The 26,805-nt window shown below is 45.1% G+C and overlaps 2 protein-coding genes across 2 annotated transcripts; one reads left to right on the forward strand and one right to left on the reverse strand.

The window, feature by feature from the left end:
- Positions 1-2,866: 2,866 nt before the first annotated feature.
- LOC115810520 (dual specificity phosphatase DUPD1-like) lies at positions 2,867-4,129 on the forward strand. The gene is made up of 3 exons (XM_030772452.1): positions 2,867-3,039; positions 3,246-3,469; positions 3,882-4,129. Exons 1-3 carry the CDS (start codon positions 2,867-2,869, stop codon positions 4,127-4,129), a joined length of 645 nt encoding a protein of 214 aa, XP_030628312.1.
- A 1,236-nt stretch (positions 4,130-5,365) lies between these two features.
- Positions 5,366-26,805, reverse strand: kat6b (K(lysine) acetyltransferase 6B). Its single transcript, XM_030771311.1, has 16 exons — positions 26,041-26,805; positions 18,865-18,973; positions 17,300-17,415; positions 16,940-17,021; positions 16,404-16,597; positions 15,256-16,114; positions 14,260-14,378; positions 13,924-14,036; positions 13,575-13,716; positions 12,859-13,020; positions 12,563-12,656; positions 11,655-11,886; positions 11,163-11,307; positions 10,089-10,316; positions 8,394-8,661; positions 5,366-8,247 (listed from the first exon to the last, which is right to left on the reverse strand). Exons 1-16 carry the CDS (start codon positions 26,659-26,661, stop codon positions 5,678-5,680), a joined length of 6,054 nt encoding a protein of 2,017 aa, XP_030627171.1. The 5' UTR covers positions 26,662-26,805; the 3' UTR covers positions 5,366-5,677.

A 26,805-nucleotide genomic window follows, 5' to 3' on the forward strand; every position in this document is an offset into this window, starting at 1 on the left:
ATTATTGGCTAATATCGGCCGTGACAGTTAAATCCCGCCTTGATTGACAAAATGGGTCAAAACGCGCTACTTAATTCTCACGAGACGGTTCATGAAACGAAGAGTGAAAAATCCGACAAATTACAGATAAATGGACAGTTAGTTATCGTTTTGCCATTAGAATACTCTGGAACAAGTCTTGGACAGATACAGTGGAGAAATTGACGCTGATATTGCCTTGGTGAGTAACGTTAACCTCGAGTCATGCTAATTAGCCTTCGCTAAGCCAATTAGGTTATGTGTTGTGTTTCAATATTAGCTTTTTTTTTTTTTTTTTTTTTTTTTAACGGACTAGTGATTAACTTAAACTTAATTATTCTGAGTTTCATCGATGTCGAATGTTCATAAATCAAATGCGGATTGTTACTTTATGTTTATACCGTTTTGTGTTGGTAAACGTTAGAATTGATAAAAGATACGCTCTGGTCTTGTTAGCGACATGATCATTTCTAGTATGTTCCTGTTAATCATGGAAGCAACGAGGTTCCAGGTTCTTCGTACACCCGTACCTTTAGTGAGTAGCCTATGTGCTTCAGAAGTCCTTATTTCGTATTTCTGATTATTTTTGTTTTATCATTTTACGTTGATGGTTCGCACCACACGTTTTAATATGCATCATTAAATGTTTACCTAGAAAGCCTTCTACTGAAGAGGGAAAGGGAAAGGCATTCTATATACATATATGGATAGCTAACTTTGCTGCCTTTTACTGCACAGTGGTAAATAGGCTTGGGCGGTGACTGTTTTTTCATACCTTCCTGACGTTTCACCGGGGTTGACGGTATGTGACGTTATTTATATATAAAAAGGGAACCCCCCCCCCCCGAGAATCAGCTGTCGGTTAATCTAAAAGTCCAGTGGTTATCTAAAGGTCCTAGTAATTCTGACTATTTGATGTATATCGATTCTATATGTGAATTTATTTTTTCGTGTTCGTGTTGTGGATTACTTTCGTTTTCTTCTATTCTGTATAGTTGTATAATTGCGAATGATGATGATGGCCCATCTGGTGTGCTGTGGAATCGACTACAGGACAAAGTATAGGTGTCAATTTTAAGTAGGCTAATTGCATGTTAGACACTGTTAGTGAACATTTTTTTATAACTCAAGCGAACGTTCATTTCGTCCATTTCGCGTCGCTCGTAGTTTCGCGCGATTAACACCGCCCATTCGCTTCCTGCCATTGCCTTTTCATGCATACACGTCGCATGCAAATTTCGCGTCGCCTTCGGTAGGCTGCGTTTTAACCGAACGCAACATGATATTTTGCTTCGCTTTCCTTGCGCTGGTTTGATCCCTTGCCTTGAAAAATGAACAACCGAAATCCGCGCTAGTTCACAGGAAGCATTTTTGATTACACCAATCAGATTGCACATGACTGAAGAGTTTTCTGGGAAGAGGGCGTGGCATCTAGCCTACTTAAAGGTGATTGGATTTCGCCAGGCGAAATTTTCGCTAAGTTGAACATTTTTTATAAGCAACGCTTATTTCGCCGTTTCGGGTTGTTCACAGTTTCGGAGCGATTAACTCCGCCCATTGGCCTCCTGCCACTGACATTTCATGCATTTCAGTCGCTTGTTAATTTCGCGTCACATTCGGTTAAAACAAGGCCTAAAAATGAACAACGGAATGAGCGACGAGCTTGTCCTCGATCTTGACTGAGGAGATTTCTGTGAAGGGGGTATGGCATTAGCCCTACCTGAAGGTGATTGGCTTTTGCCAAATTTTCACTGGAGTTGAACATTAACTTTTATAACCAAATTTTCTCCATTCAAATTCATAATATGACTGGCTTATAGTTAATAATTGGAGAACAATCTTATTACATAACGGCAACTTTTTTTAGCCAGTTAAACAAAACAACACTTTGCTTTCAGAATAGTGGTGTTTGTTCCATTTCTTTGGTTGGGCCTACATACGTACTCACCCTAGTGAGTTACGCATGCGTAGTAAAAGTGAGACTGAAAGCTCTTTATGTTCTGTGTGCTGTAGGAAGTGGATTGTCTGTAGTAGGACTGTGTTTCTAAGCATGGGGCGTGTATTTGCTGTTACAGACGGTGTCCGAATTGACAGCTGAGAGTAGCACATGTTCATCTGTCCCCATAGACCCTGCTGCTTCTGCTAAGGTCAAGACACAAAGATCAATGAACTAAAAATATCCTTAGAAATCCAGTGCCTCTTATGGAGTAGCCAGACAACTTGAGTAAAGAAACACACTCAGAGCGACCACCGCAGCAGGTAAGAATTCAGTTTCAGTTTTACTGCACTATTACGAGGACAGTCATACACTGTAAGGATAGAAAGTTCAGTTTATGAGATATTTAGCTTGACATTTTTGGGAATATATTTATAAACTGAGCTGCTCCGTCAGCTTGGGGTTTTGAATGTACTTATACAAACGACCCAAGTGGAATTTCTAAGGAAAAAAAAGTTTATAAAGTTTTTGTGGAGACATTAAGTGCCTGACTGCACATGATTAACTATACATTTGTGCCTGTGGGTTTAGGATGACAGAAGTGAGTGTCAGTAGTGGAAAACCTGAACCTTGGGTAATCCTGTAATAGGACAAAGAGAATGTTTGAACTTAAACAGCAGTTGTTGGGTGACCTGAAATTACTGACACATTTATTAAACAAGTTAGTAAATAAATGAATGAATAAATAAAATTTGAAAAGTGTAACTGTTTGTCAGCTCTGACATTTCAAAGTGTTTCGATAAAATGCCTCCGTGAACTCGCACCTCGGCAGTTACGCTCCTTCTCCCCCGGGTTTCTGTTTAAAGGGGAAGCTGACCAAACTGGGAGAAGTGGACAGCATTGAAGAGAAAAATGAAATCAAGTAAGACAAACATTAAAAATGCTTACACTCCAGTTCAGAGTGACCCAAACAGTGATTATGTCACACCTGGGGCGTTTGACCTCGAAAAGCTCTTCTGGACGGGCGCGGGAGCACAGTACACACATGTTAATGAAGTGTGGCCAAGGGTCCTCATTGGAGATGAGTAAGTTTGAGAACGTAGTAAGTTTACCTTACAGTCTACATTCAGTACAATGAAAACAGAGATATGATTACAAAGAAAAACAGTCAATATTTCCGTGTCAGCAACAGCACAAAGAGCAACATCTTCACACAGGATCTGGATCTCTGCAATCCAGAAAATAAAGAAAAGATCTGTCTTACAAAGTTTATATGTCACATGTCACACAGGAAGGCAGCCCTGGAGCGCCACAACCTGGAGAAGATGGGAGTGACGCACATTCTAAACGCTGCGGAGGGAAAATGGAACAGCGTTGCCACGGGGCCGGATTATTACCGGGACATGAACATTGTTTACTATGGAGTAGAGGCAGAGGATGTTCCTACCTTCAACCTCTCAGAGTTTTTCTACCCGACAGCTCAGTTTATTGACCAAGCACTCAGCAAACCAGAGAGTGAGTAGAGAAAAAAACACAGCAGGTTCAGTCTCTAAACAAGAGCCAGGCAACAACTCTGAGCGACTGTGTCAGGAGAAAAGCATTCCCCATCATTCCAGTGTGACAGCAGCAAACAGATGAACTGGGAGCAGTTGGTTCGTTCACCTCTTACCCAATTCTTAGTGAAGTCTCTGCTTTGTTATACTGCCCCTGTTCAGGTTGTCATCACCCCAGCGTCTCACAGAATCTAAGCTCACCTGATTTAATTAGTGAGCAATGCTGTATAAACAGTCATTTTCTATTTAATTTCTGTTCATTAACAATTCTGTTCCTGTTGGTTTCTATTTTCGAATCAGAAAAACCTGCTAGTTTGTTTCCAGAACAAAATAAAATAAACATTTTCTGATTTGATTTTTTTTTTTTTCCCCAGACAAACTCTTGGTGCACTGTGTCATGGGGCGAAGCCGATCTGCGACTCTGTTTCTGGCTTATTTAATGATTTATGAGAAAATGACTGTTGTTGATGCCATAGAACATGTGAAGGCCCAGAGATGCATTCTTCCAAACAGAGGGTTTTTGAAACAGCTGAGGAGCCTGGACATCCAGCTGCAGGAACAGCGGCTCACAGCCAGACCTGAAGAGAAGGCCCTCAGTGAACAAACACGGGAGTCCACATAGTTTTGTCAGGTGTCTGCAATACTTGTCAACATCGTGAAATGTTTGACTGATCATTTTTGATTTGATTTTAATGTATGTTTTGTGTCTACAGTCGATTAGTGCGGAACAGATTCAGAAACGGCAGAGCGAAACACATGAACGAGAACAGAGCCTGAGCTTAGATTCATGAGTCTGACGACCATGAGGACCACCACCTGGAGTACCCAGCATCAATGTCAAAGGTCAAGGAAAAAAGGGTCAGAGGTCAAGAGTGCATGACAACAATCCAAACAAAACCCACACTTTTTTTTTTTTTTCTGTCAGTGGCTCATCATAATTTATTTTTCTGCTAAAATGTACAGCATTTAAGTGAGTGACTAAAAGGGTAAGTCATAAATACAGGACTGTTTTGCTGTTAAATGCTACAGTCTGAATCGCCGTCTCGCATCAAACTGCCATTCTGTACAAGTACAAAGGCTACAAAATTAGCTATACAAACACACAAATACAGTTCTCCTCTTCTTTTATACATGCCCGCTGCTTTTTCTATTAACAAGGCTACTGTTCTACATATCAGTAAAATATAAATCAGATGTTTTATAAAGATTTAAAAAATCTAGAGACGGAATGAAAATGTTGCGTTAAAAGGCATTTTCATAAAAGACAGACTTTGGAGAAAATTGGTATTCGTTATAATTTTGGAACTCTGCCTGGTGAAATGATTCTCTCTCACTTTTTTTTTTTTTATAATAGTACACATACAAATACTGACACTTGTTTTAGTTTGACAGAAATTGCTTTGCATTTATATAAAAACGGAAAGCTGCCTCAGGTAAAGAAACTTGTTAAAAAGTAACAAATTGTACACAGTTAGCAATAGAACTTTTCAAGCTAAATACCCGAAATGACACAAGTTTCCAACTTTTTACAGTGTCAGAATTAACAAAAATATAGTTGAATTTTTCCTTCCATAAGAGGGAAATCTAACCAAGGCAAACATTTAATATAAAATTGCTTGCTATTAAGCACAACACTATACAGTACTACTTTGATGCACTGTCACAAACAAAGACGCTGTAGCATGCTAAGTGTCACTTTACAGATAAAAAAATATAAAAGTTCATTTACAATAATTTAAACAGTATGAAGGCATACGTGCAGACTTGGAGACATAACCTTGTGATTGCTAATTGGGTACATGAACAAGGCTCTTATGTCGAAAAACATCCACCGCAGGCACAAGCAACTGTCCAGATGAAAACCGCACACTCCGCAAAACTAAAAAAAACGCATCAGCGAAAATCACACACATATGTTACAGATGCTCTGATCATGTAAGGCTTCCCTTAAACAGGAAAAAAAGGAAACGGCTAAAATTTTGCCATAACACAAAATGTTTTTTGCATTTTTTACCAAGTGCTGGGCCCCCACCCCAAATAAAACAAACAAATAAAAAACTCCAAATCCACAAAAGCATTATAATCAACAACAAAGTCAAACAAAACCATAGAGGAACTGAGCAAGTCGTCTGGTTGGTTGTTCGACCGTGTCAGTCTGCGGGTCGTTGCATCATCGTCTCATATAAGGCCCATTGATAGGCTGCTTTGACATGCCAGTGTTCACGTAACCATGGTGACCTGCTGGACTGTACATCATATTGCCATGGGGAGGAGCCTGCATGGGTTGCTGTGGATACGGCTGGGATCCCATCATGCCCATCTGCATAGAGTACTGTGGAGTCTGGTTCATGTAAGCAGGGTTGCCGTGGTAACTGCTGTTCATCATGGGCTGCGTGACCCTGTATGTGTTCATGGCGTTAAGAGGAGCCATGTTCACAGAGTTGACGTTATAGGTGGGAGCAGGCATGAGGTTTACACCCATGTTCATGCGTGTCGGCATGGCCAGCGTCCTGGCCGGGCCCTGCATGGCCACAGTCTGGGCTGTGCGGCTGTAGATCTGCTGCTGGTGGTGATGAGGAGGCAGTGATGCTGATTTGGAGCACATGGAGACAGAGTGGTGGTGGTTTTTGGGAGCCAGTTGTGTCTGTAGTCTCTGGGAAGGAGGAAGGCTCATGTTTGATGTAGCCATGTTGCGCTGCAGCATCACGGGTGGAGGAGTCATGTTAGGCGGTGGAGTCATGGTGGCCTGGGTCTGAGGACCTCCACCTGTGACTGAATGTGGAGGTTGGGACAGAGACACCAGAGTGGGGTTGTGAGGACCAAGCTGTGAGGATAGTGAGCCAGAGTTACTTGCATAGGATGTGATTGGGTGAGACGCAGAGTGGCTGAAGGGAAGAGAATGAGGGTCCATAAGTGTGTTGGTTAGCTGTTGGAGCTTGGCTAGGCTAAATGTAGCTGAAGAATGTGGATAGTGTCCTCCCCCATACTCGCCCTGCCCCATTCTCTCATACAGTCCCAGGTTGGTGGAGGGGTTACTGGACTCTGGGATGTCGGGCAGCTGCATGGACGGGGGGAAGCTTGCCGACATGGAGCAGTGAGATAGTGGCTGCTGGTGCTGATGGTGTTGGTGTTGATGTGTGTGGTGCTGGTGATGGTTGTGGTGGTGTCCATGATTGGCCTGCCTGTCACTGACACAGCCTTGTGGGGACTTAACTCCACATCCCTGTGGGGAACTCATGCTGTTCTGCTGGAGCATGCTGCAGACGGCAGTGCTGTTCACCACAGGCCCGGCCATCTGCTGGGACACCGCACAGCTGCTCTGCCCGTGCCCGCTGCCGGAAGAGATGTTGCCATAGGAACAGCTGCTCTGAGAGGAGGTGCCTGCACCAGCTCCCGTGCCGCAAATGCTGCCGCCCAGCGTGGAGTCATAGCTGCTGGGGTTTTCATAGTTCTCTGTGGTGCTTTCAATACTCCCCAGGTCACTGAAACCACTGTCCACCACCTGTTGGGAATGATCAGAGACCGAGGGAACATCCATCATGGGACTGGTCTCCATGTTGTTGTGGAGTGAGTGAACAGAGATGGCGCCCTGATCCGGGCTGATCTGTGTGTAGCTGTTCTCCAGGATGGAGACGGCAGGACTACTGACAGACCGCACAGACTGGCTTGGGTGGGAGTGGGCAGAGGACAGTGGGCTGCTGTGGTCTGACTGCTGGCACTCATCCATTGGGGTCATTTGAGGACTTTGGTCAACTTGGACATACCTCTGCAGGCTGCGGCAGGCCTCCTGAGTCTCCACACAGTCCTGGAAGTGCCTGTCCTGCTCAGTCTCCTGTGTGAGGGACTGAACTGCCTGTGCAGTCTCCATATCAATCTCAGGGCAAATCCCATGGTCCTCTTTCATGGATGGAGTCAAGGGACCCATGTCCTTTTGGTCAGAGTGCTGATTGTTGTCCTCCTCATCTGATTCAGAATCAGGCTGATGGTCAGAGTCCATGGTGTTAGGATGGACATCCACACTAGCAAGGCCTCTGTCTGATCCAGTGTCTCCAACGCAGTGTAGAGGAGCATCCTCAGGACTCTGCTCCTCCACATTATTGCTGAGGTTTACTGTCTGCTCAGAGGGATCAGGAGGCGCTTTCTCTGGAGCCAATCCACCATCCTCTTTCTTCTGTTCAGAGGATTCCGCATGACCGTCGTCTTCATCATCTGCATCATGATCGTCCACACGCACAGGCTGAGGTTCCTCCTCATCCTCCTCTTCGTCCTCCCGTTCCACCATCCCAGCTCTGCATGCTCGCTCCTCTGACTGCAGTGGTTTCTGCTGTTCGGTGGAGCCCTCAGGGGAATCGTGGCTGTGTTCTGTGGGATCAGGTGTCATTTCCTGACTGGGATTTGAATCTTCTTCATGGTCAGGTTTGTTTGGAGGCTTGTCCTCCAGTGTAATGCAGTGCTCAGGGCTACAGGCCTCAGGGGGCAGAGTGTCAAGCCCATGATCTGCAGCCTCGCGCTCTTTAGAGGACTCACTATCCTCCTGGTCCAAGACAGGGCTCTTAACACACTCCTCTTCTAGCTCCTGCTCTACACTGACCATGGGAGTCTCTGGTGGTGTGTAGAGATTGAGTTTAAAGCCCAGCTTCCTCTCTCTCTTCAGTCTCCATTTTGGAGGTCCACGCTTCACCCCTTTGGGCCAACCTTTCTTTCGCCTGACTGGCCGAGGATTGTCTTTTTTCAGTGCATCTACAAAACCAACGATAAAAAATTAATGAAAGATGAAAATTTTTTTCCATTATGGGGACCAATGTGACATTAATTCATATAAAGGTCACTCATTGTGTATAAATTAAAATGGTTTTAAAAACACAAAAAATGCCCAGAAAAGTTACCTTGTGCTCTCTCTTGATCCCTGTGACGATCTGACTGATTGTTTTCTCTATGCCCCTTTTCTTTCTGTCCAAGAGTCTTCATCATCTCCTCATCCTCACTGTCCACAATCCTGTGTGAGCGTGCTACCCGTGGCAAAGGGCTCTCAACATCAGAATTCTCAAAAGGTTCATCCAGCACCTCTGTCCTCTCTGAGATTGTCTCTGTGGTTACGCTGCTGTTGATGCGTTGTCTTCTCCGGGCTCTCTTCCGTCGTAGGGAAGGCGCTCTCTGGAAAAGCAGAGAAGTTCAGTGTCTTACTATAAGAAATATTTAGCTGCAGTGAGAGGCCCATCATGAGAAGTTTTGCTGTTATATTTACTGGATCAGATGAGTTCCCACGCATTCTGTGTGCACTATGACCTTGAATTGACAAAGTTTGTGAAACAGTTGAAATATGTCAAAGCTTGTTAAACACAACAATTGTTTTAGTGGGAGAGCAGCACTGATTTCACACTGGCCCCGTTGCCCTCTAATAAGAGACTCTGTGGTCTGGAGGCAGATCCAATCAGAGCCTAGCCTAAACAAAGGGAGATGTGACCGCATTGTGAATGGTCTTTTTCATGAGCCCATCATTCCCAGCCCAGGGCCTGAGCCACAGGCCAGTCATTTAGGGATTTTTGCCTTTTCCAAACCCCAAAATGAGAGTCTGCAGGATCACTCTGACCACAGGCTTCCTACTGGAGTTCATGGACTGCTCCAGCATTCTGGGCTTGGAAATCCCAGGGAATGCGTAAGTATCATGCAGAACTTTGCAGCATGAAGGAGAGAAATGCATTTGTTTTACAGTTTACTTCCTTTTGTCTTTTTAATTGTATACTTGTTTTGAAAACAATGTACATAATACTGCAATTACACTTTGTGAACACAAGAGGGGACTGTTTTCAACAAACATTGTTTTTAGTCTCTCATTGATGTGAACTCACACACAAAAACCTCTTTCTCGGTAGGGATCAAATCAAGTGCGTATGGCAACAGACAAACAGCCATGTTCGCAAACAGAGAGGGTGTGAGCACACGAGAAAACAGTGTGGGGACCCATGTGAGATCCATCACATGAACTCAGTCATTCTCCAAGCCCAACTGCCTCACTGTCTCTCACACCTTGTGGAATGTTATGTATCGTCACATATTACGTATGACCAATATGCTCAAGACTGCTGACAATGCCATGTCAACTAAAATTAGAGAGACTGATGCATATATCAGAACTTTGAGGTTTCTGTGGTCACGTCCAGTGTTATGTATATCACCCTGCTTGCACAGACAAGTAAACTCCCTCTGCTCAGGCCTGTTTAGGTCTGTGACTCATGAGCATCACTTGTGCTGCAGAATTTCCATTGGTGTATAAGTCTGATGGGTCGGTTTGGGCTGATTTGAGAGAACAGGACAAGGCTGTGAGTTCATTAACACAATACGTTTAGCCTGAGGCTTGATACGGGATCAGAACACATTCCAAAATGCTGTAAAAGTCAAATAGCTACTACTTTACAAACAAGTTGTGAGAACATAACTCTACAGACTGACTCAAATGACGTCTGTAATCTTTCATTGATGACAAAGTCCTTAACTGGAACGTGCATTTCAGAGCAATTTTTAAGAAATTCTTTAAAAGAAATTCCCAGATCCAGTGGAATCCAGTCACCAACATGTTCTACCTTTCGTTTGAGTCCCTGGGGTTTGAGTGAATCGTCATCCTCCTCCTCTTCATCAGTGCTGCTGTCTTCGCTGTCATCTACGTTCTGCTCCACACCAGCAGGAGGGAAAGGGTCGAGAGACCTGCTATACGTCTGACTCTTAGTTCGTGGAGGTCTCCTGTTAGAGGCCATCTCTGTGTACAACTTCACAGGTTCATCTTTACTGGATGAGGCAGTGCAGTCTTTATCCTGTAATTTAAAGAGACACCATGAGAGTGCAGAAGCGCAATGCACTGAGTGAAGACAATGCACTGAGTGAAGACAATGCACGGTGAGCAAGCAGAGAAAAGACTTCTCTCAGATATTGACACTGATGTAGCGATGTTCCTGCCGTGCGGAGATTGCATCTCGATTACCGCTTGATCATTTGTTTTTTAAGCAACCATAGAAGATTGGATTTCATGGGATATTCTGTACTGATAATAAAGCAGTGATTTGATTTGGGTCACTCAGGAAGCTCAGCTAACCGCTCGAGAAGCTCTCAGCTCTCACAGTAACCTCAGCGTGAACTCCCAGGCAAATGAAGAGATAAATTTAGCAGGTTTTTACACAAGCACCATCTGGAAACTAGCGATGCAGAGCAGCAGAGGAGTGAGTGACCTATGCTGATAAGGAAACATTCACTTGTGACGTGTGACACCCCCCCCCCCCCCCCCTCCATGTTCTCTCAAAACCAGTTTTCTCTATTTAATTACAAGGTCAACAGAACCGCCATGAAACACTCCAGCTCAAATCAACGAAATCTGACAACAGCATATTCAAACCACATCAGGTGTGCAAACACACAGACTAAAAAACATCATTAAATATCTGTTAACTCAATAAGCCATGCATTTTTCATGTCAACCTCTGAAATATCTGCAGTCAGAAACGATGAGGGCTTGACGGGGCCCTGAGAAAAAACTGTCAGAATCCTGCAACGGCGTTGAAAACATGATAAACTCAGATAACCATGACCTAACGGCTCAGCTGGCATTCTATGGCCTCTCTCAAACATTTCACTCTGTAGAAGTGATGTAAGACAACTTTCCTTACCTCAGTATCATGGGACTGACTGGTGCAGACAGGCAGCACAGGAGACCAGCGCAGGTACTCTGGGTCAACCTCATACTGGCGAGGCTTCGTTCTCAGCCTCTCCATGTGTCTCTGGATCAGCTGGTTCCTACGTATAATCCGATACCTACTGACACAGAGAGAGAGAGTGACAGAGTGGTCATACTAAAACAGTCATACTTTTGGTGAACTGAAAACAGGCATCAGTCAATAACAGATCGCACAGGGAAATTCTGAGGAACACGGCCAATCTTGCCTATAAACACAAACCATCACGTCTGTTTTTGGCGTTTAGTGTGGGTACAAAAGGCCAGTGAACGAGAAACAACACAAAAGTGAAAGCCATGAATGTGTGGAGTCCTGTTAGAGGTCTTGTGTGGTACAGTGGCAGGACTTCGTTAAACACACAGTGTAAATCTGTCAGTGTTTCTGCGCTGAATGATGACTGACAGGCAGCTGTGAAGCCCGACTCACCTGCCGTCCTGCACATCAATCATGCTGAGCTGCTGGAGAGCAGTGGCAATGTCGTGTGGACACATGCCCGTGGCACGGCTCATGCCGCGGATGCTGACGGTCTTGTCCGGGTGCCTGTGCAGGTATTCCAGAATGACACTCTTCCAATAAGCAATGTACGACAGACGACCCAGATCTGACAGCGGCTTCTCTGGGGAGCCAGCCTGGCCCTCCCGTCGGGACAGCAGGTAACCTAGAGGGAATAACACAAAAGAGGAAAAAAAAAGTTTGTGTAAGTGTGGAAGTGGCAATTTTCATTTGAAGATTACAGACTACCATAAAAAACAATTCCAACTGCATTACTGTGGCCACAGGGGAGGCCAGCTCAGACACAAACCCACCAAACCGCACCACAACTGTACGCTTTCCACAGGCACTAAATCCGGAGCATGTTCTCGCTGGCTTGTTAAATCTACATTATTTTAGTCATAGATACTTAGAAGCTGTAGACTTGCCTGTCATAACTATCATCCTTTCTTTTACAATAAGACTCTGAATGTCAGTAGCAAAATATTTTTCTTTTTCTTAGACATTATTAGCTTAAATTTGAACTACAGGAAATACACATAGCATGTGGCCATACTGCTTAACACTTTGCAGGTGATCTAAGGCCTAGGTCTATAAGTTGCTCTGTTCACCAGCACATCCACCCACAATGCTGCTGTCAAACAGCTGACCAGTCAAAGAACACAGATGCATTCAGCTCTTAGCAGGAATCAGGTCAAAGCCAACTTGTCTGGTCAGAGCACTGTGTTGCTGTGGACATGGAGACAACTCTCATAAGAAGATCATGGGACAGGAGCTTTGGCTGAACCAAAAAGGCTTCATCACTGAGTTTACATTGTTTCAGAACAGAGAGAGAGACTTACTGAAATCAATGAGGAAGCGGCCAAATCCTTGCCTTTGGTACTGAGGCATAATCATGATGCAGGAGACATTGTACTTCTGCTGACACAGCTTTTCCTGGAAGCAGGAAGAGAGAGGGAGTAAGTCAGTGTACTGCCCCTGTTTTAAACAAAACGACACCTTTCTCTCTTAAAAACACACTCAGGGTGCCAGACGGCTAACCTCACATGTGTTTACACTCCACTCAATGAAAGCTTCTGACAGCTACTTCACAGACTATCATTATTTCATGATGGTGCTTTTGAGTTTGCCTGGTTACCTTTGAGAAGTAGCCAACAAGATGACAGCCTTTTTCATCATTCTGGGTGAGGATGTAGAAAAGAAAAGGCTCCACATCGTAGTAAAGCGTCTTGTGGTCCAGGAAAAGTTTGGCCAGCAAGCAGAGGTTTTGGCAGTATATTCGACTTACATTTCCATCAACCTGAATATGACAAGACAAATGATCTCAAATCCCTCACGCAAAACCAGGATCATATACTTGGGTAAACTTCTGAATGTGCTCCATGAGCTATATTGACAATTAGGTGAAAATATGTTTTGTGAAGACTCATTTTGTGTGGGTTACACAGAGTGGGTTAAAAACTCGGCTTGTGCATATTACTTAATGCCATTAAAGACTCATCTTGTGGGTTATGTAAGATGCACTAAAGACTTGTGGATTACACAGAGCAGGTTAAAGACTCGACTTCTCCGGACTAAACAGGCTGTGCTTAAAACAGTGAATAAACTCACAGCAGTTTGTGATTTACATGTTCACTGTAGACACATGAGCCTCTGAAGAGCACTAATGAAATGGACTCATAACACTTGTTACATAATCTCTAAATTACTGGATTTACACAAACCAATGTGTCACTCATGGTCTTGGAGGCTTTCAGAGGAGAACAGTATCACCGCGAGTACTGACTTGTTGAGACGACTATGTGGACCTAGTCATTTTCACCTGCAGACTGTGTCTAAAGAGAGTGAACTGACCTCAAAGACAGAGAGGTTTTCTTTTCTGTAAATCTCATTAGCCGGGGGGTGAAACCATCCACATTTCTCCGAGTGTCTCTGCAGAATGTTCCGGGTTTTCATATATTTTAGACAGAACTCACACAGGTAAAGCTTCGACAACCTGATGGAAAGAGAGACAAAGGCAGTAATGGGACTATGCTCGCCAAATTCACTATAAAACAGAATGAAAAGACTTGCTAACAATGTTTAAAATAACACACCATATAACATCAAACAAACCCAGCACAGCCTAGAGCACCATCATTCAAACAAACTGAACACAGCGAGGGGCAGTGGTAATGAGTGAGCTTAGGAGTGTAAATGGTACCTTGAGTACTCTGGAGGGTAAGGTGAAGAGTACCATGCCTGGATCTCAAACCTGCCAAACTCAATCACTACAGGGCGCTGTCCTCCATCAGCCTCACCACCAACACCCGTTTCCTGTCATCCAAACAAACAATATTTCCACGTAAAATTAGGATTTAAAAAAAAAAAAAAAAGAAGTTATAAGGAAGACTTTCAGAAGACAGACTTGTTACAGTTTTGCTGAAATCGGAGAGTAACAGGGTCAGACCACGCACACACTGAGAATTTGTGAAGTGTTGCAGGAGTGGAGCCAGTGGTGGGAGAAAGCTGCCCTGGCATTTCCTGTGTTTGTCCTTACCTGTATCGAGAGCTCCTGGACTTGTCTGAAGATCTTCATATCTTCTTCTGTTACAACGTCATCAGCTAGAGCCACAGGTTTTTCGCACTCTCTCTTCGGACCTTTCGCCGTGCTGAAGGCTGCGGGACAGCGGTAGAATGACGACTCCAGAATTAGTAAAACGGCAAAGTACTACTGCTCCTTCAATACAGCCTCAAATATGAGTTACGGATCAATGAAACAGTTCAATATTTCCATCTGAAATAGATGCAGAAGTACATTGAATCGACCACAAAACCAGCTCCTGTTCATGAGTCTATGCCTTCTCCAATTCTGCAAGGGAATAAAACCTAGAGTCAAGGAAAGCCCATCTAGCTGAGAGACCCTCTTTATTGTATCTTAAGACTACTGAGTGACAAGCGAGTCCATTTGGTCAGAGGACTCAAGAGTCACATGTCAGACCGTTCTCCGTCAGCCTGTATTTATGCTTTTTAGATGAAATACATGTGAGAAGTATCAAGCACAAGTCTAAGAAAGAAGGAAAGTCTATTGGGGAAAAATCTAATTTCTGTTTCCTCTCAGAGTTCAAACACCTTAAAAGCACGTTTTCGCAGGGACTAGAAGGAAATGGGAAACTCTTTTCTGACAAATAAGCTGTCAGTGCAACGGTTACAAGCATGGTCAGTGGGTCGACAGAGTAAAAACAAGGAGACTTTTTTGTTTCCAGTTTGTCACTATAGTAAAAAAAAACCCAAAACAATAAAATCATTTAGGTGAAGGATTGGGAGGCAGTGACTGGGCACCTCAGTGGTAGGGCAGTTTTAATTTAGCCAACAGCAGCTATGTAAGAAAGCCTCTCCAGTGCAGTAGTGCCAAACTGTCACAGCGCGATAAGAAAATCAGTCACTGTTACACCAGTGACATACTGTACAGATGAGCCAAGTCAAACAAAGTTTTGATTGGAGAAGGAAAGGTGGTTTTGGCCTGTCACTGTGGAGACAGAGGGACTTTGCTTACCATGTTTCTGATCAGGCTCAACTCCGAGCGCTGAGTTGTGTTTCCCCAGTGTGGGGTTCCCCTTGTGGTTGGACACCTTGACCTTATAACTACCCAGAAACCTGTGCTTTTTCAAGAAGGGAGGTCGTTTGAAATGGTGGGAGGTCTTGAAGGGCCGACCTCTCTTGGGGACCCAACCTGATGGTGACGAACTGGAGAAAGACACCAGCTTGCTATTGAACCCCTTGGCCGTGGCATTGCCGTGGAGCTGCAGGGGTGCTCTGGGTGCAAAGGAGGGGTCCCGGCCGCGTCGTGCCCGCCTCGGCGGTGCATAGCTGGGGAGTCCCTTTATTCGCGACTGTCCCTGAGTAGAGTAGATGTGAGAGAGTCCGTCAAACAAGCCCTTCAGCTGGTTACTGCCGGGCAGGCTGCTGAGCGAGCGGACGCTGGACTGGGACGACGAGCTCTGCGGGGAATGAGCAGAAGGCGGCGATGGTGAGAGTCTGGGGTTCGGCGAAGGGCGGCTGGGTCCCGGTGAAGGGGAGGAGGTCGTAAGCGCACGGGACGGGGCCGTTAGCCTTTGGCCAGTACCCGGTGTGGCCAAACCAGGATTAGGGTCGCAGATCCGTTTCCTGTACTTCCTTTTCCTCGGCCTGCGCTGCTCCGGGGAATCTGACGATTCACCACGGAGCCGCCGGCCAATGGGAGACGGCGTAAAAAACTTTGAGAGCCCGTCAATGAGGCCTTTGGTTTTCTTGTTGAAGGGGGGCAGCCTGGGGAGGGATGAGAGAGAGGTGGGGGTAGAGGTGAGGGGGTCGACGGGGCTCCTGTTTTCTGGGAGGGGCACGTTAGACGAAGAGGGGCTTCTCTGATCACGTACCTCTCCTCCACTGCTTTCATACCTACAAGGAACGTCAAACAGTTACAAAACAAACAAGCCATTTGTGCTGCTCACAATTTACAAAACCAGAAACAAAATAGATAGTTCTTCAGACAAGAGCTGGCGACAGTTAAAAATAGCCCAGAATGCCCAAGGCTAGCAAGAGACTGTAGTAGCATTACTAATACTATTAGTTACTGTGATGAAAGAACACAAAACCCTCAGACTGTGAAGATGTTGTGCAGAGTGAATAGGACAGAGTGGTCAGTCAAGTTAAGGTTTAGGAGACATGACAGGGCAATGCCCTGAGACTCAGAGGGAAAGCCTGTGTATCAGAGGAGTCTTCGTACATTACTGGACGTGTGAGAGTTTTCCTGGGCCTTCCTGGCTTTGCGTAGCGTTGTTTGATCTGGGCTGCTGTTCTGTGTAACGATACTTTCTCCCCCTGCTCCTTTGGCCTACATACTTGGCAGATCCACAATCCTGAGACAGGTCCAATGAAGAGAGAGACAAAAATACAGAAACAGGTGGAAAGAGAGAACAGACGTTCATACCGAGTTGATTAAGTTGATAGAACAATGCTTCTGAAAATGACTGAGAAACGCTATGCCTCAGCTCTCTTGTAGAGAAATACAGTTGATTTCAATGTTCTTGTTTATCAATTTTGGGCCCTAAACATGTTCAATCCGTTGGTCTCCGGCCGTGGGGCCTTGCACTGGGCTACACGAGACTGGGATGGACAGTAACAGTGACACAGGGGGGAGCTGTGACTGCGAGGGAGAGGGTGTGGTTTACGGTGAGTGACAGAGAGAAGGCGTGGCTTACCTTTTGGCATTCTGGAGAGGGGTGGGTCACAACACTCCATGTGAAAGCCACGGTCACACGAGTCACAGAACAGCATCTCATCCTACAGACACAGAAAAGAAAGAGAAAGACAGTCACCCTCACATCAACACGCTTATTCCCATTAAGCTTTGAGAAAAGAAAGAGAAAGACAGTCACCCTCACATCAACACGCTTATTCCCATTAAGCTTTGAGATCCTTCACACAAATGTTAAGGCAAAAAAGTGCAACTCATGTACTCTTGGTTTTAGCAAACATATTTTTTGTTTGTTTGTTTTAACAGTCTTGGGGATAAAGACAGATGTGTAATAAGCAGACAGCATTGGTAAAAAGGTCCTTACAGCATTTTTGCCTTGAATTTGACAGGAACTGCACGTTTTGCATTCAATGCACTGCCATCGAAGAGCTTTGACATTCAGAGTCAAATCAGCAGAGAATTTCAGACACGATGGATGGCCTTCAAGACAAAAATAAAACAAAAATACATGTAGTTTAGATATTTGACTTCCACACCAATTAAAGGGAGCACTCAAAGTGAGAAAATCTCTTACTTTAGCAGGAAAAGACAGAGGAGTGTGGCTGGATCTGAGTAAAATGTTAAGAGACTGTTACCAGATCAGTTTCCAGACAACTCTCCACATTGTTCTCACACTAAGATCAAAATTCAGAGGGGGGGGGGGGGGGGGGGGGGAGGCAGAGGGCCCCAGTGACAGAGGAGAAGTTAAATATTTACATATGGTATCAACAACGCTGAGAGTCATACGTGAAAACTTTCCAAGATCTGTGTCTAAAACTATTGTATTATCAAACACTTGTGTGCAGCTAATTAAAGATAATTTAATCTTAACGAGGCAGAAATGGTCTGAGCGCACAGCGTAATGGCAGACAATCCATTACAGTCATGTAAGAGCGTGCTCTGCCGTGTGTCTGTGAACTGCTGGCCAGCTGTGTTTTACAGAGAGAACACATTTTTCCTCTGCTCTCTGAGGCCTTAATGAAAGCCATCTCTGGCTTCCTCCCTCAAACTCTGCAATAAAAAACGTCACCGGGACAACAGTTCCTTGCGGCATTACAAAATAATTGTTCAAAACAAATTACAACATTAGGACAGGTAATTTAATGGGAGCTGGGGAAAAGGAACAGGCTGAAAAGCCAAACAATGTTGGAGAGGAAAAATGACACGTTACGGCTCACAGATGTGTGTGTGCGCACCGTGCAGTAAATTCAACCGTGAATTTAACAGTAGAGCAGAGATGTCTATTCCATTACGCTTAAGATTTCACATAACTGTTAAAATGTTCCTTCCACCCCCATAAATAACAATACTCGTACTATAATGCGTTAGGTCTCCAGCCAAGCTGTTAGTCATTAGGTTGCAGTACAGAGAAACGGAGGAATTCCCTAAACATACAGTTATAGCAGGAAAATGGGCCAAAACTTCCTGTGATGTGGACTAATAGTGAACTGGGTTAGAGAAACCCGTGTTCTGTCTAAAGATCCAACTCATCGGACTTTTCCCAATCTCAGCACAGCCTGTTCATCTTCAGCAAACTTCACTTTGCCCAGTTAAAACACAGAACACTTCACTTTCCTTAGTTAAAAGACAGCACACTTCACTTTCCCAGTTAAACACGGTTCTTTTACAAGCTGCCATCTGATAAACCCCAGCTCACAGCTGACTAACACTTCACAACCACTCCACAGAGCTGACTCACATCACATGAGATGAACTTCAACATGGTTATCCTATTCCAATTTTCAATTTCTAGAAGGCACTTGAAGTTTACATACTAACAATAAGATCTATCAAGTCATAATGAACAGACTTGGCAGTTAGACCTGTGTTGGTCAGGAGCATGTTCTAACACCATGTTATGTTCTACAGGAGAAAACACAGAAAACTCACCACTGCTCCCGCAGTCTGCGCAGGACAGCAGCTCCTCTGGCCTCTTGTCCCGGTTGGATTCCTTCGTGCCCAGACAGAAGCTGCATATTGGTATGGGGTCAGCACGCGGCTAGAGAGGGACAGACACAGAGAGGGAGACCGCCTTAGCACTAACACAGGTTACGGTTTTAGGAGGTCAGACAATTAGCACACATGCATGTGGAAAAGGATGATGATGAGTGGGTCTGAGAAACCCAGCCTGTGGGGGACAAACACAGCCCTGCAAAAAAACCCACAGACCCCAGTCTAGCACAGACCGAAGTGACAGGGAAAATGTAAAAGGCTTGCTCTCTCAGACATCCTCAGTGACTTTAGAATAGTTCTCGCTCTCTCTCACACACAAATAATGTTTCTGAACAGACATTAGATCTATGAGACAAAGCAACACCTGCACAGGTATGAGTGTCTCCTGACAGAGGGGTACCACTTCATTCACATCATAACCCAGCACCAAGCTACACAGTGCTTACAGTAATACAACAGGCATCTCACTGGAGCTGCGTTTCTCTCTCCGTCAGAAAGCTGGGTATTAAAACTTAACTGGTTACAAGAGAGTCATTTCAGAGTTCAGGAAGAACAGACAGAAATAAACCTGCCTTCATTTCACTGTATGGATCAAACACCCGCATGTCGCCGTCTAGGAGGATGCAAACGCCTCTCTCTGCCTTGTGGAGAGGGTTAGACAGTCAAAAGATGACATCTGATCCCTAAACAAGAAGGCTGGCACTGCTGACTCCACTGAGGAACAGAGAGAGTGTCCACCCCCCAGGCTATGGGATGCAAAAGGATATATCCTGCAGTAGGACGCTGTCTCACAGGGGGATGTGGAGAAGGCACGGTGCAGTTCGGCATGCTTACACAAGACAGCGAGAAAGTCTGAGTCTGGTTTTTAAGATCAAAGTCTATTAAACCCATCTCTAAAACAGACACAACAGCGCAGGGCAGGAAGTGTCACCCAGAATGATAGTGTTACCACCACACCCTTGAGTTTCGAGAACAACCACAACTCAGCCCTGTGCATCAGCCTCTGACCAAGAGCAAACTGAGCATGCACTCCAACGCTGCGGAACAAAGGGGGGAAAAAAGGGGGAAAACACTCCCCTGAGACGGGGTGTCAGAACTTCACAGAAATCAGAGCTCGGGAGCAGAAGACAGCATGTTACATCAGGGAACTGGAGAAATCAGATGCCGATTGGGCATCAGAGTGCTGACAAACTCATTATTCGACAGGTTTGCGACACAAAACGTCTCAGGAGACACGGCGCGGCCTGGTTTCCTGCCGCCCGCCCACCCTTTGCCACGCCACACGTGTTTCACCACAGACCTGTTGAGACTCACGCTAGCTGTTTCATACAACAAGCAATCAATCCCCTCTGAGATCCATTAATCATCCTGGCAGACCAGCAGTCCACAGAAGGGTTATTCATAAACATCACGGTTTTCATTGTAGTGGCAATTGAGAGACTGAATCGATGGGCTCTGAATGAGGAGTCTCTCTTTCGCTGATGTGAAAGGGGAGGTGGTTGTGGGGAATTGATCAGTCTTCAGTGCTGTAATAGCTGAGCCCTCCCCTGGGACCAGAGTTACCAAAATATACAAAGAATCCCGCCCGTTACATCGGACACAAACGCCTCCCAAATCATTCATCTGTCTGCATGCAGAGCACTGAAAAAATACACAACCCCTGGAAACCAAATCTCCTCATGCCTTGGAGACTCTAAACACTGTCATTGATTCATTTCCAGCAGAAAACTTCAGGGGGCGCCCTCTGGTTTGACTCTTCTGTCACCACACAGACAACATCTACACACTGGATCTGATGAGAACTCAACAGGAGGTCTCGTATTCAACGTTAACAGACAGGATTCTGCTTAAAAAGACATTTTAAGGCAAGGACAAGGCATTGTTTCGAGGTTAACTCAACATGATCAATTTGGAAAGACTCAGGACTTCAGCGCAGTAATCAGACACAGACATGGAGAAAGAGCAAAAATGAAACTGTATTCTGAAAAAGAATGATTCCTTTACGCCAGAGTCTTTGGCCTGAATGATCTCACTTGGCACATCCGACCGTTTCTGGGAATAAGACGTTATCTCAGTCCTTCTGGAACATTACCAAATGACCACACACAACCAGAGACACTACCAAGACAATCCATCAATTAGGCTACAGCAAAATGATTAGAGCAGCATTTGCCAAGAGCTTCAAAACACATCCCTGCTTTGAGTCAACATACTCTGGGTTTTACAGAGGTGCCCAGCTGGCTGTTCAGGTTGCAGACTGTAGAGTCCAACATCTGCCTCATTGTATGATTTTATCTGATGATTCAGGGCCGAAGCGAAACAATGCTGAACGCTGAGAAAAATGTATGAAATCTTTGGCGTCTAATTATTAGATGATAAAAGCAGAAGTCTACATACATAAATAAATGAAGAACTTTACTCTTTTCACTATATAAATAAATTAATACCATCACCCATCTCAAGTCTGTATAATTTCCCTAATTCTTGCTCTCATATAAAACATCCAGCACCAAGCAACCCCAGGTCAGCAAGACTACATCCTACAACACAGACAGCGTCCTCATCCTACTTTACACTGGCATATAATGGCACGGTTATCATACTTTACACTGGTGTATAATGACACGGTTATCATACTTTACACTGGTGTATAATGACACGGTTATCATACTTTACACTGGCGTATAATGACAGGGTTATCATACTTTACACTGGTGTATGACGACAAGGTTATCATACTTTACACTGGCGTATAATGACACGGTTATCATACTTTACACTGGCTTATAATGACATGCTTATCTAACTTCACATCAGTGACTATGAGCTCTGGCAGGTACACCTGCAGTCACAGCGCTCTGGAGACATGTCCATCGTCTTGTTTTCCACTTGTGACAGACAAAAACAGCATGATACAGGCAACAGCAAGTGGTATTTACTGACAAGCACTTGTGTTCCCTCCAGCTATGCCTACATGTTCTGGTCCAATGGACTTCACATCGACGTCTTCATAATGCCAGAGGAGAGAGAGAGACAGAGAGAGAAAGAGAGAGAGAGAGAGAGAGAGAGAGAGAGAGAGAGAGAGAGAGAGAGAGAGAGAGAGAGAGAGGAGAGAGAGAGAGAGAGAGAGAGAATATGGGCTGAAAGGATAGGGGTTTGCTTTTGCAGGCAAAGGCTTGTGGTTGACTGTGAGGGAGGAATGTGAAACAGAGCCACTCTCTCACTGACCCCTGACTTGTCCTGTTATATTTTCCATCATCTCCATTAGCTCTCTGAGGCTCCCAAAGCCGCAGGACTTAATGAGGATGGCAAGGTTATTGCATTACCATTCCAGCATCCGTGCCAGACAGGCAGAGGAACTGTCCAATCACGCCCTCTCTCCAGTCTGCAGCACTCATCAGCTTCAACTTCATCAGTCAAAGCCCCCGATACCTTCAGACAGGTGGTTCAGTTTTTCACACAGCGACCACAGCACAGTCTCCGGGGACTCAGGTGATTCTTAAAGGCCCTTAAACCAATCGTTAAAGTCCCTGATCATGTGACTCAGGTGATTCTTAAAGGCCCTTAAACCAATCGTTACAGTCCTCGATCATCTGACGCAGCGTAGTCAGCGTACTAGAAGAAAACACAAACGCCGCCCTGGACTTCCTGGTCATCAGACCAGTACTGGGAACGACCAGGCCCCTAGTCATTCTGCATACACTCATCACTGAACTGCCCATGTCACATTAGACAACTTCAGTCAATACCTGAAAACACGGGATCACATTTTACTTCTCTTTAAGGGCAAGGCTGCCTTTCTCGCAGCTGAGTCCATCATAGCTAAACCTCACCTCCATCTAACGAGGACATTAGAAAGAATTCTGCACCATAATATTTACTGACAGCTGTTCCTGTTTACAAGTTGAAATCCAGTTAGTCCATCAATAACAGACTCCCCCAGTCTGACTGTGCAAAAAGGGCTTTACAGCCGGTCTTAAGCCTCTGCCCTGATTAATCACGGCACATGACTGAATGCAAAAAGGCTCTTCCCAGCACTCAGGTCTATCTGTCCCAATGCATGAATCTGGTTTTGCCCTTTAGAAGGAACAGTTTTTATTTTTTAAAAAGACAGGGCTCTCCATGGGCAAGCATGCATGTCCAAGACAATAGCCACGGTTTCACGGACAATAGTTCTTCAACCCGTCTGAAATCATTCTGATCACAGATTCCAACTTAACTGTTTACATGGATGCTAAATAAAGTGATCTGATGTGTGTTTACATGCCCAAAGCATTTAATGAGCATATGACTTTTGATTGAAAGTTTTTATCCTCAGCACGCTCTGCACCATATTCTGTCCCTTCCGGAAATGCATTCATAACCTAATGTTACTCCCACGTGGGGCATACATGCACAGAAAAAATATCTTTATTCCAACCAGAGAGAAACGATCGGATTAAGCGTTTACATGGTTATTAGGCGCTAATAATTTCCTATTGAACGGATTATCAAAGGTTTACATCATCCCTCGCAAATCGATTGAAAATTCTCTCTGATCGAGCCGGATTGGGCCAGTCTGTTCCGACTGAAACGGTTACATGAGGCATTTTTATTCTGATTGGGCTATCATTCCAAATATTATTGGAATATTAGGGTCCATGTAAACATAGCTAAAGGTCATGAGACAGCCTGTGAAGGAATGGCGTGTGGAGGCAACTGTAAAGGTTTGGAGAATCCATAAATGGCACATGAACAGATGTTAGTGAGGAGTGAACCATGTTCATCTTACTGGAAGTGGTTGCTTAGATCAAGAAAGATATCCAAATATCAAAAAAGACAAATCACATACGATATGAAGCAATGCTACTGGCATTAGTAACAGTCCACGTTGTCAGGCATAAGGACATCAGACAGAGAGCCTGCATCGTGGGTTTGGGAAAAGGTTAAAGCTGTAAAGTTGTTGAGGTAACTGCGGAGTGGTTCCAGGTGCCCAGCACCCCCTCAACTAAAACACACAGTGAGAGCAGAGGCCAGAGCCCCCACACTCCACTCATTAATGCTTTACATGGTGAATTACAACAGCATCCTCTGGCTTCTCACAACACACCGTAGGAGAACAGAGCACTAGGTGTATCAGCCCAGGAGCTGAGGCTGTTCAAAACAGAAAAGCTCATCTGACTTTACCCACTCTTCAGTCTCCACTCATTTTCCCTCCATGAATTTAGTCTGTACATACGGCAGCATTTCCTAACATGTTTAGGAAGCCCTTCAAACACAGATCAGTCCTGTTCTAGAGGAGACGTCTGGGCGTCACAATGTTTGATGGCCAAATCTATACAAACAACAGAGCTGCCACATTTTAGCAACTTGTCACTTCTCAACCAGCACACAATGTTCTCATGTCAGCAACAGCCAGGTCCTTACAGCACTGTACCCATATGAAATATTCCTCAAGACATTTAGGGAAAAAAAAGAACAGTTTAAAGCCCAAATGTTTAGGGTTTTTCCTATTTTCTTCCCAAGCATTTCCCAGACTGGCCAAAGTAACTAAGCAGAAATGAAATGTACAAACAGATGTAAAGCATGTTTGATTTTGTGTGTCCACCACAGACACTGATACTAACTTTAAATATAAAAACAGCAGCATGCAGAAAGCTGACCATGATACGGGGCTCAGCGCTCTAACACATGAAAATCTGATCTCCAGAGAGAGAGAGAGAGAGAGACAAAGCACCGGGGGCCTGGCCTTCTCTATTCTCCTGCACTAACCTCTAGCAGAATACGCTAAAGAGGCGAAGAGCAGCTGCACACTGACCAGTCCCCAAGCACACAATTAACAACAAAGGGCTCTTTTTAACGCATTGAGCTAATCAGCACCCAGCCCACCGCGGCGAGCAGCCTCAACCATCTGCGAGACGGCGGAGCTTTTCCCTGACTGTGAGAAAGACTGGCACCATGCTACCACGTCCCAGTGTCAATGAAATGCATCGCTTAGCAACAGTCAAGCCCCCGCGCCTGGAAACCAAAAGCTTTTTGCTTTTCCACGAGCAACTCAATAAAGAGGGGACAGGGGAATGTGCTCCAGGATTTGATTACCAAATGGCCTGCCTTTGTTAGCACTAACAGCCAAACTATACGGAGCTGAAGTGACCACTGAAAAGCAAGTGCAGACTGGGACTCTTCAAATCTCATGTTTCCTTTTAGAACAGCAGTGACTTTTCTGGACAATCAGACGTGTACCGGTCAGAGTGTAAGGATCCCCCAGCTGTAAATCAAACATGCAGAAATGACCCAGGCAAAACAACACCACTTTATCCACTCAACTCTCAGCTGCACCACATCTTCACCAAAGGAGCAAGCCAAACTATCTGTGATATGTCAAGGAGAGACGATTATATTATAAACAAAGGCTTAATATTAGGCTAGAATGATCCTAGGCTTCCATCAAAGCAGCAGCAACTAACACACAGACTCTTACCACAGACTTGAGAAAGGCGGAACACGCAGGTGTCAGCACGGGCCTGGGAAGTGCCTTAACGCCATTAACCTAGATTATTTCATTAAGTCCTGCATTCAGTGTTTTATTTTGCTGAGAATAAGCTCTTAAACAAACAAGTCACATTCATGCCAGCCTGTCTTCAGTCATCTCTGATTAATTTAAGTCAACACTCCACACAGGACTTGGTGTTCATATACGCAGACGTTCAAAGCCATGTGAGTCTGCTAGGGGTTTAAAGAGAGGGTTATTTACATGTTCAAACAGACTGAAGATTCTTACAGTGTTCTGGACCTAACGCATCTCTCTCCCCCAATATGAAACTCTACAACAACCCAGCACGTAGATTCAACACCCACACACCACGCAAAACTCTTTTTTTACCCCTCTAAACTAACCTGACTTCAAAGGATGGTTCCAACACAAAGTCATTCTATTCAAAGCAAAATATAAAACAATTTCAGTAATAAGCCATGGCCACAGACAGATGATGGAGAACACAACTATAGGGGTGTGGCCTGAACGCACTGTGTGTGTGGTCTGTGGGGGAGCTGTGATGTGTTTGATGTTAGAAAGCAGGAGAGTGAGCTGATAAAGCAGTGACATCACACATTCAACACAGAGTAAAGACATACCTGATCTTTCTCGTGTGGGAGAAGTGTTACAGGTGGAAGGTCAAGGGTAAAAGGCCCTGCACTCCTTATGGACTCCCTTCCTCCCATTTGTCCGTTACTGACCCGGTACAGTGGCCCATCCTTCAGCAGCCTTCCGGTATTCACTGCCCGTTTGGCTGCCAGTCTCAGCCTCTGCTGGAATTTTGGGTTCGCTACAACGTTAACCAGGTCACTCTGACGCCTCAGGAAACGCTCAATGTTTCTCAGAGAAGAACCAGCAGGAACGGCGAGACCCTCGATAGCCCGCCTCAGCACCCTATTCCAGTCCACATGCCGGAGGTCTCCGGCCGGCAACACACATCCCGCCCCCGGGGACAAAAGCCCTCCCGGCCTGACCGGCGCGATCCGCCCAGGGTTATCTGGGTCTTTGTACGAAGCACATCCTTTGCTAGTGACCTTAAGAATGGATCCATCTTTCACAGCCAGATCCAGCTGCTGCAGAACACTGTCCTTGTCCAGTCCGTGAGACGTGGACACGGCGTGGCATATCCGCTCTTCCGAGGGTCGCTGCTTCTGCCGCTTGATCTTCTGAACAGCCTCAAGAATCCACTCTGTGTACAAGGGATTGGCCAGTTTCACCATGGTGAAATGATCTGCTTCATCAAGGCCTGATCCATGAATCCATCCCTTTGGATAAGGAGCGCGTTATAGACATCCACAGACCACAGCGAGCCAGTGGCACGGCTCAGCGCGTAAAACATGCATGTCTCTCCACGTCACTCCAAA

This window comes from Chanos chanos, chromosome 4 (genome assembly GCF_902362185.1).
Source record: "Chanos chanos chromosome 4, fChaCha1.1, whole genome shotgun sequence".
Lineage (NCBI taxonomy): Eukaryota > Metazoa > Chordata > Actinopteri > Gonorynchiformes > Chanidae > Chanos > Chanos chanos.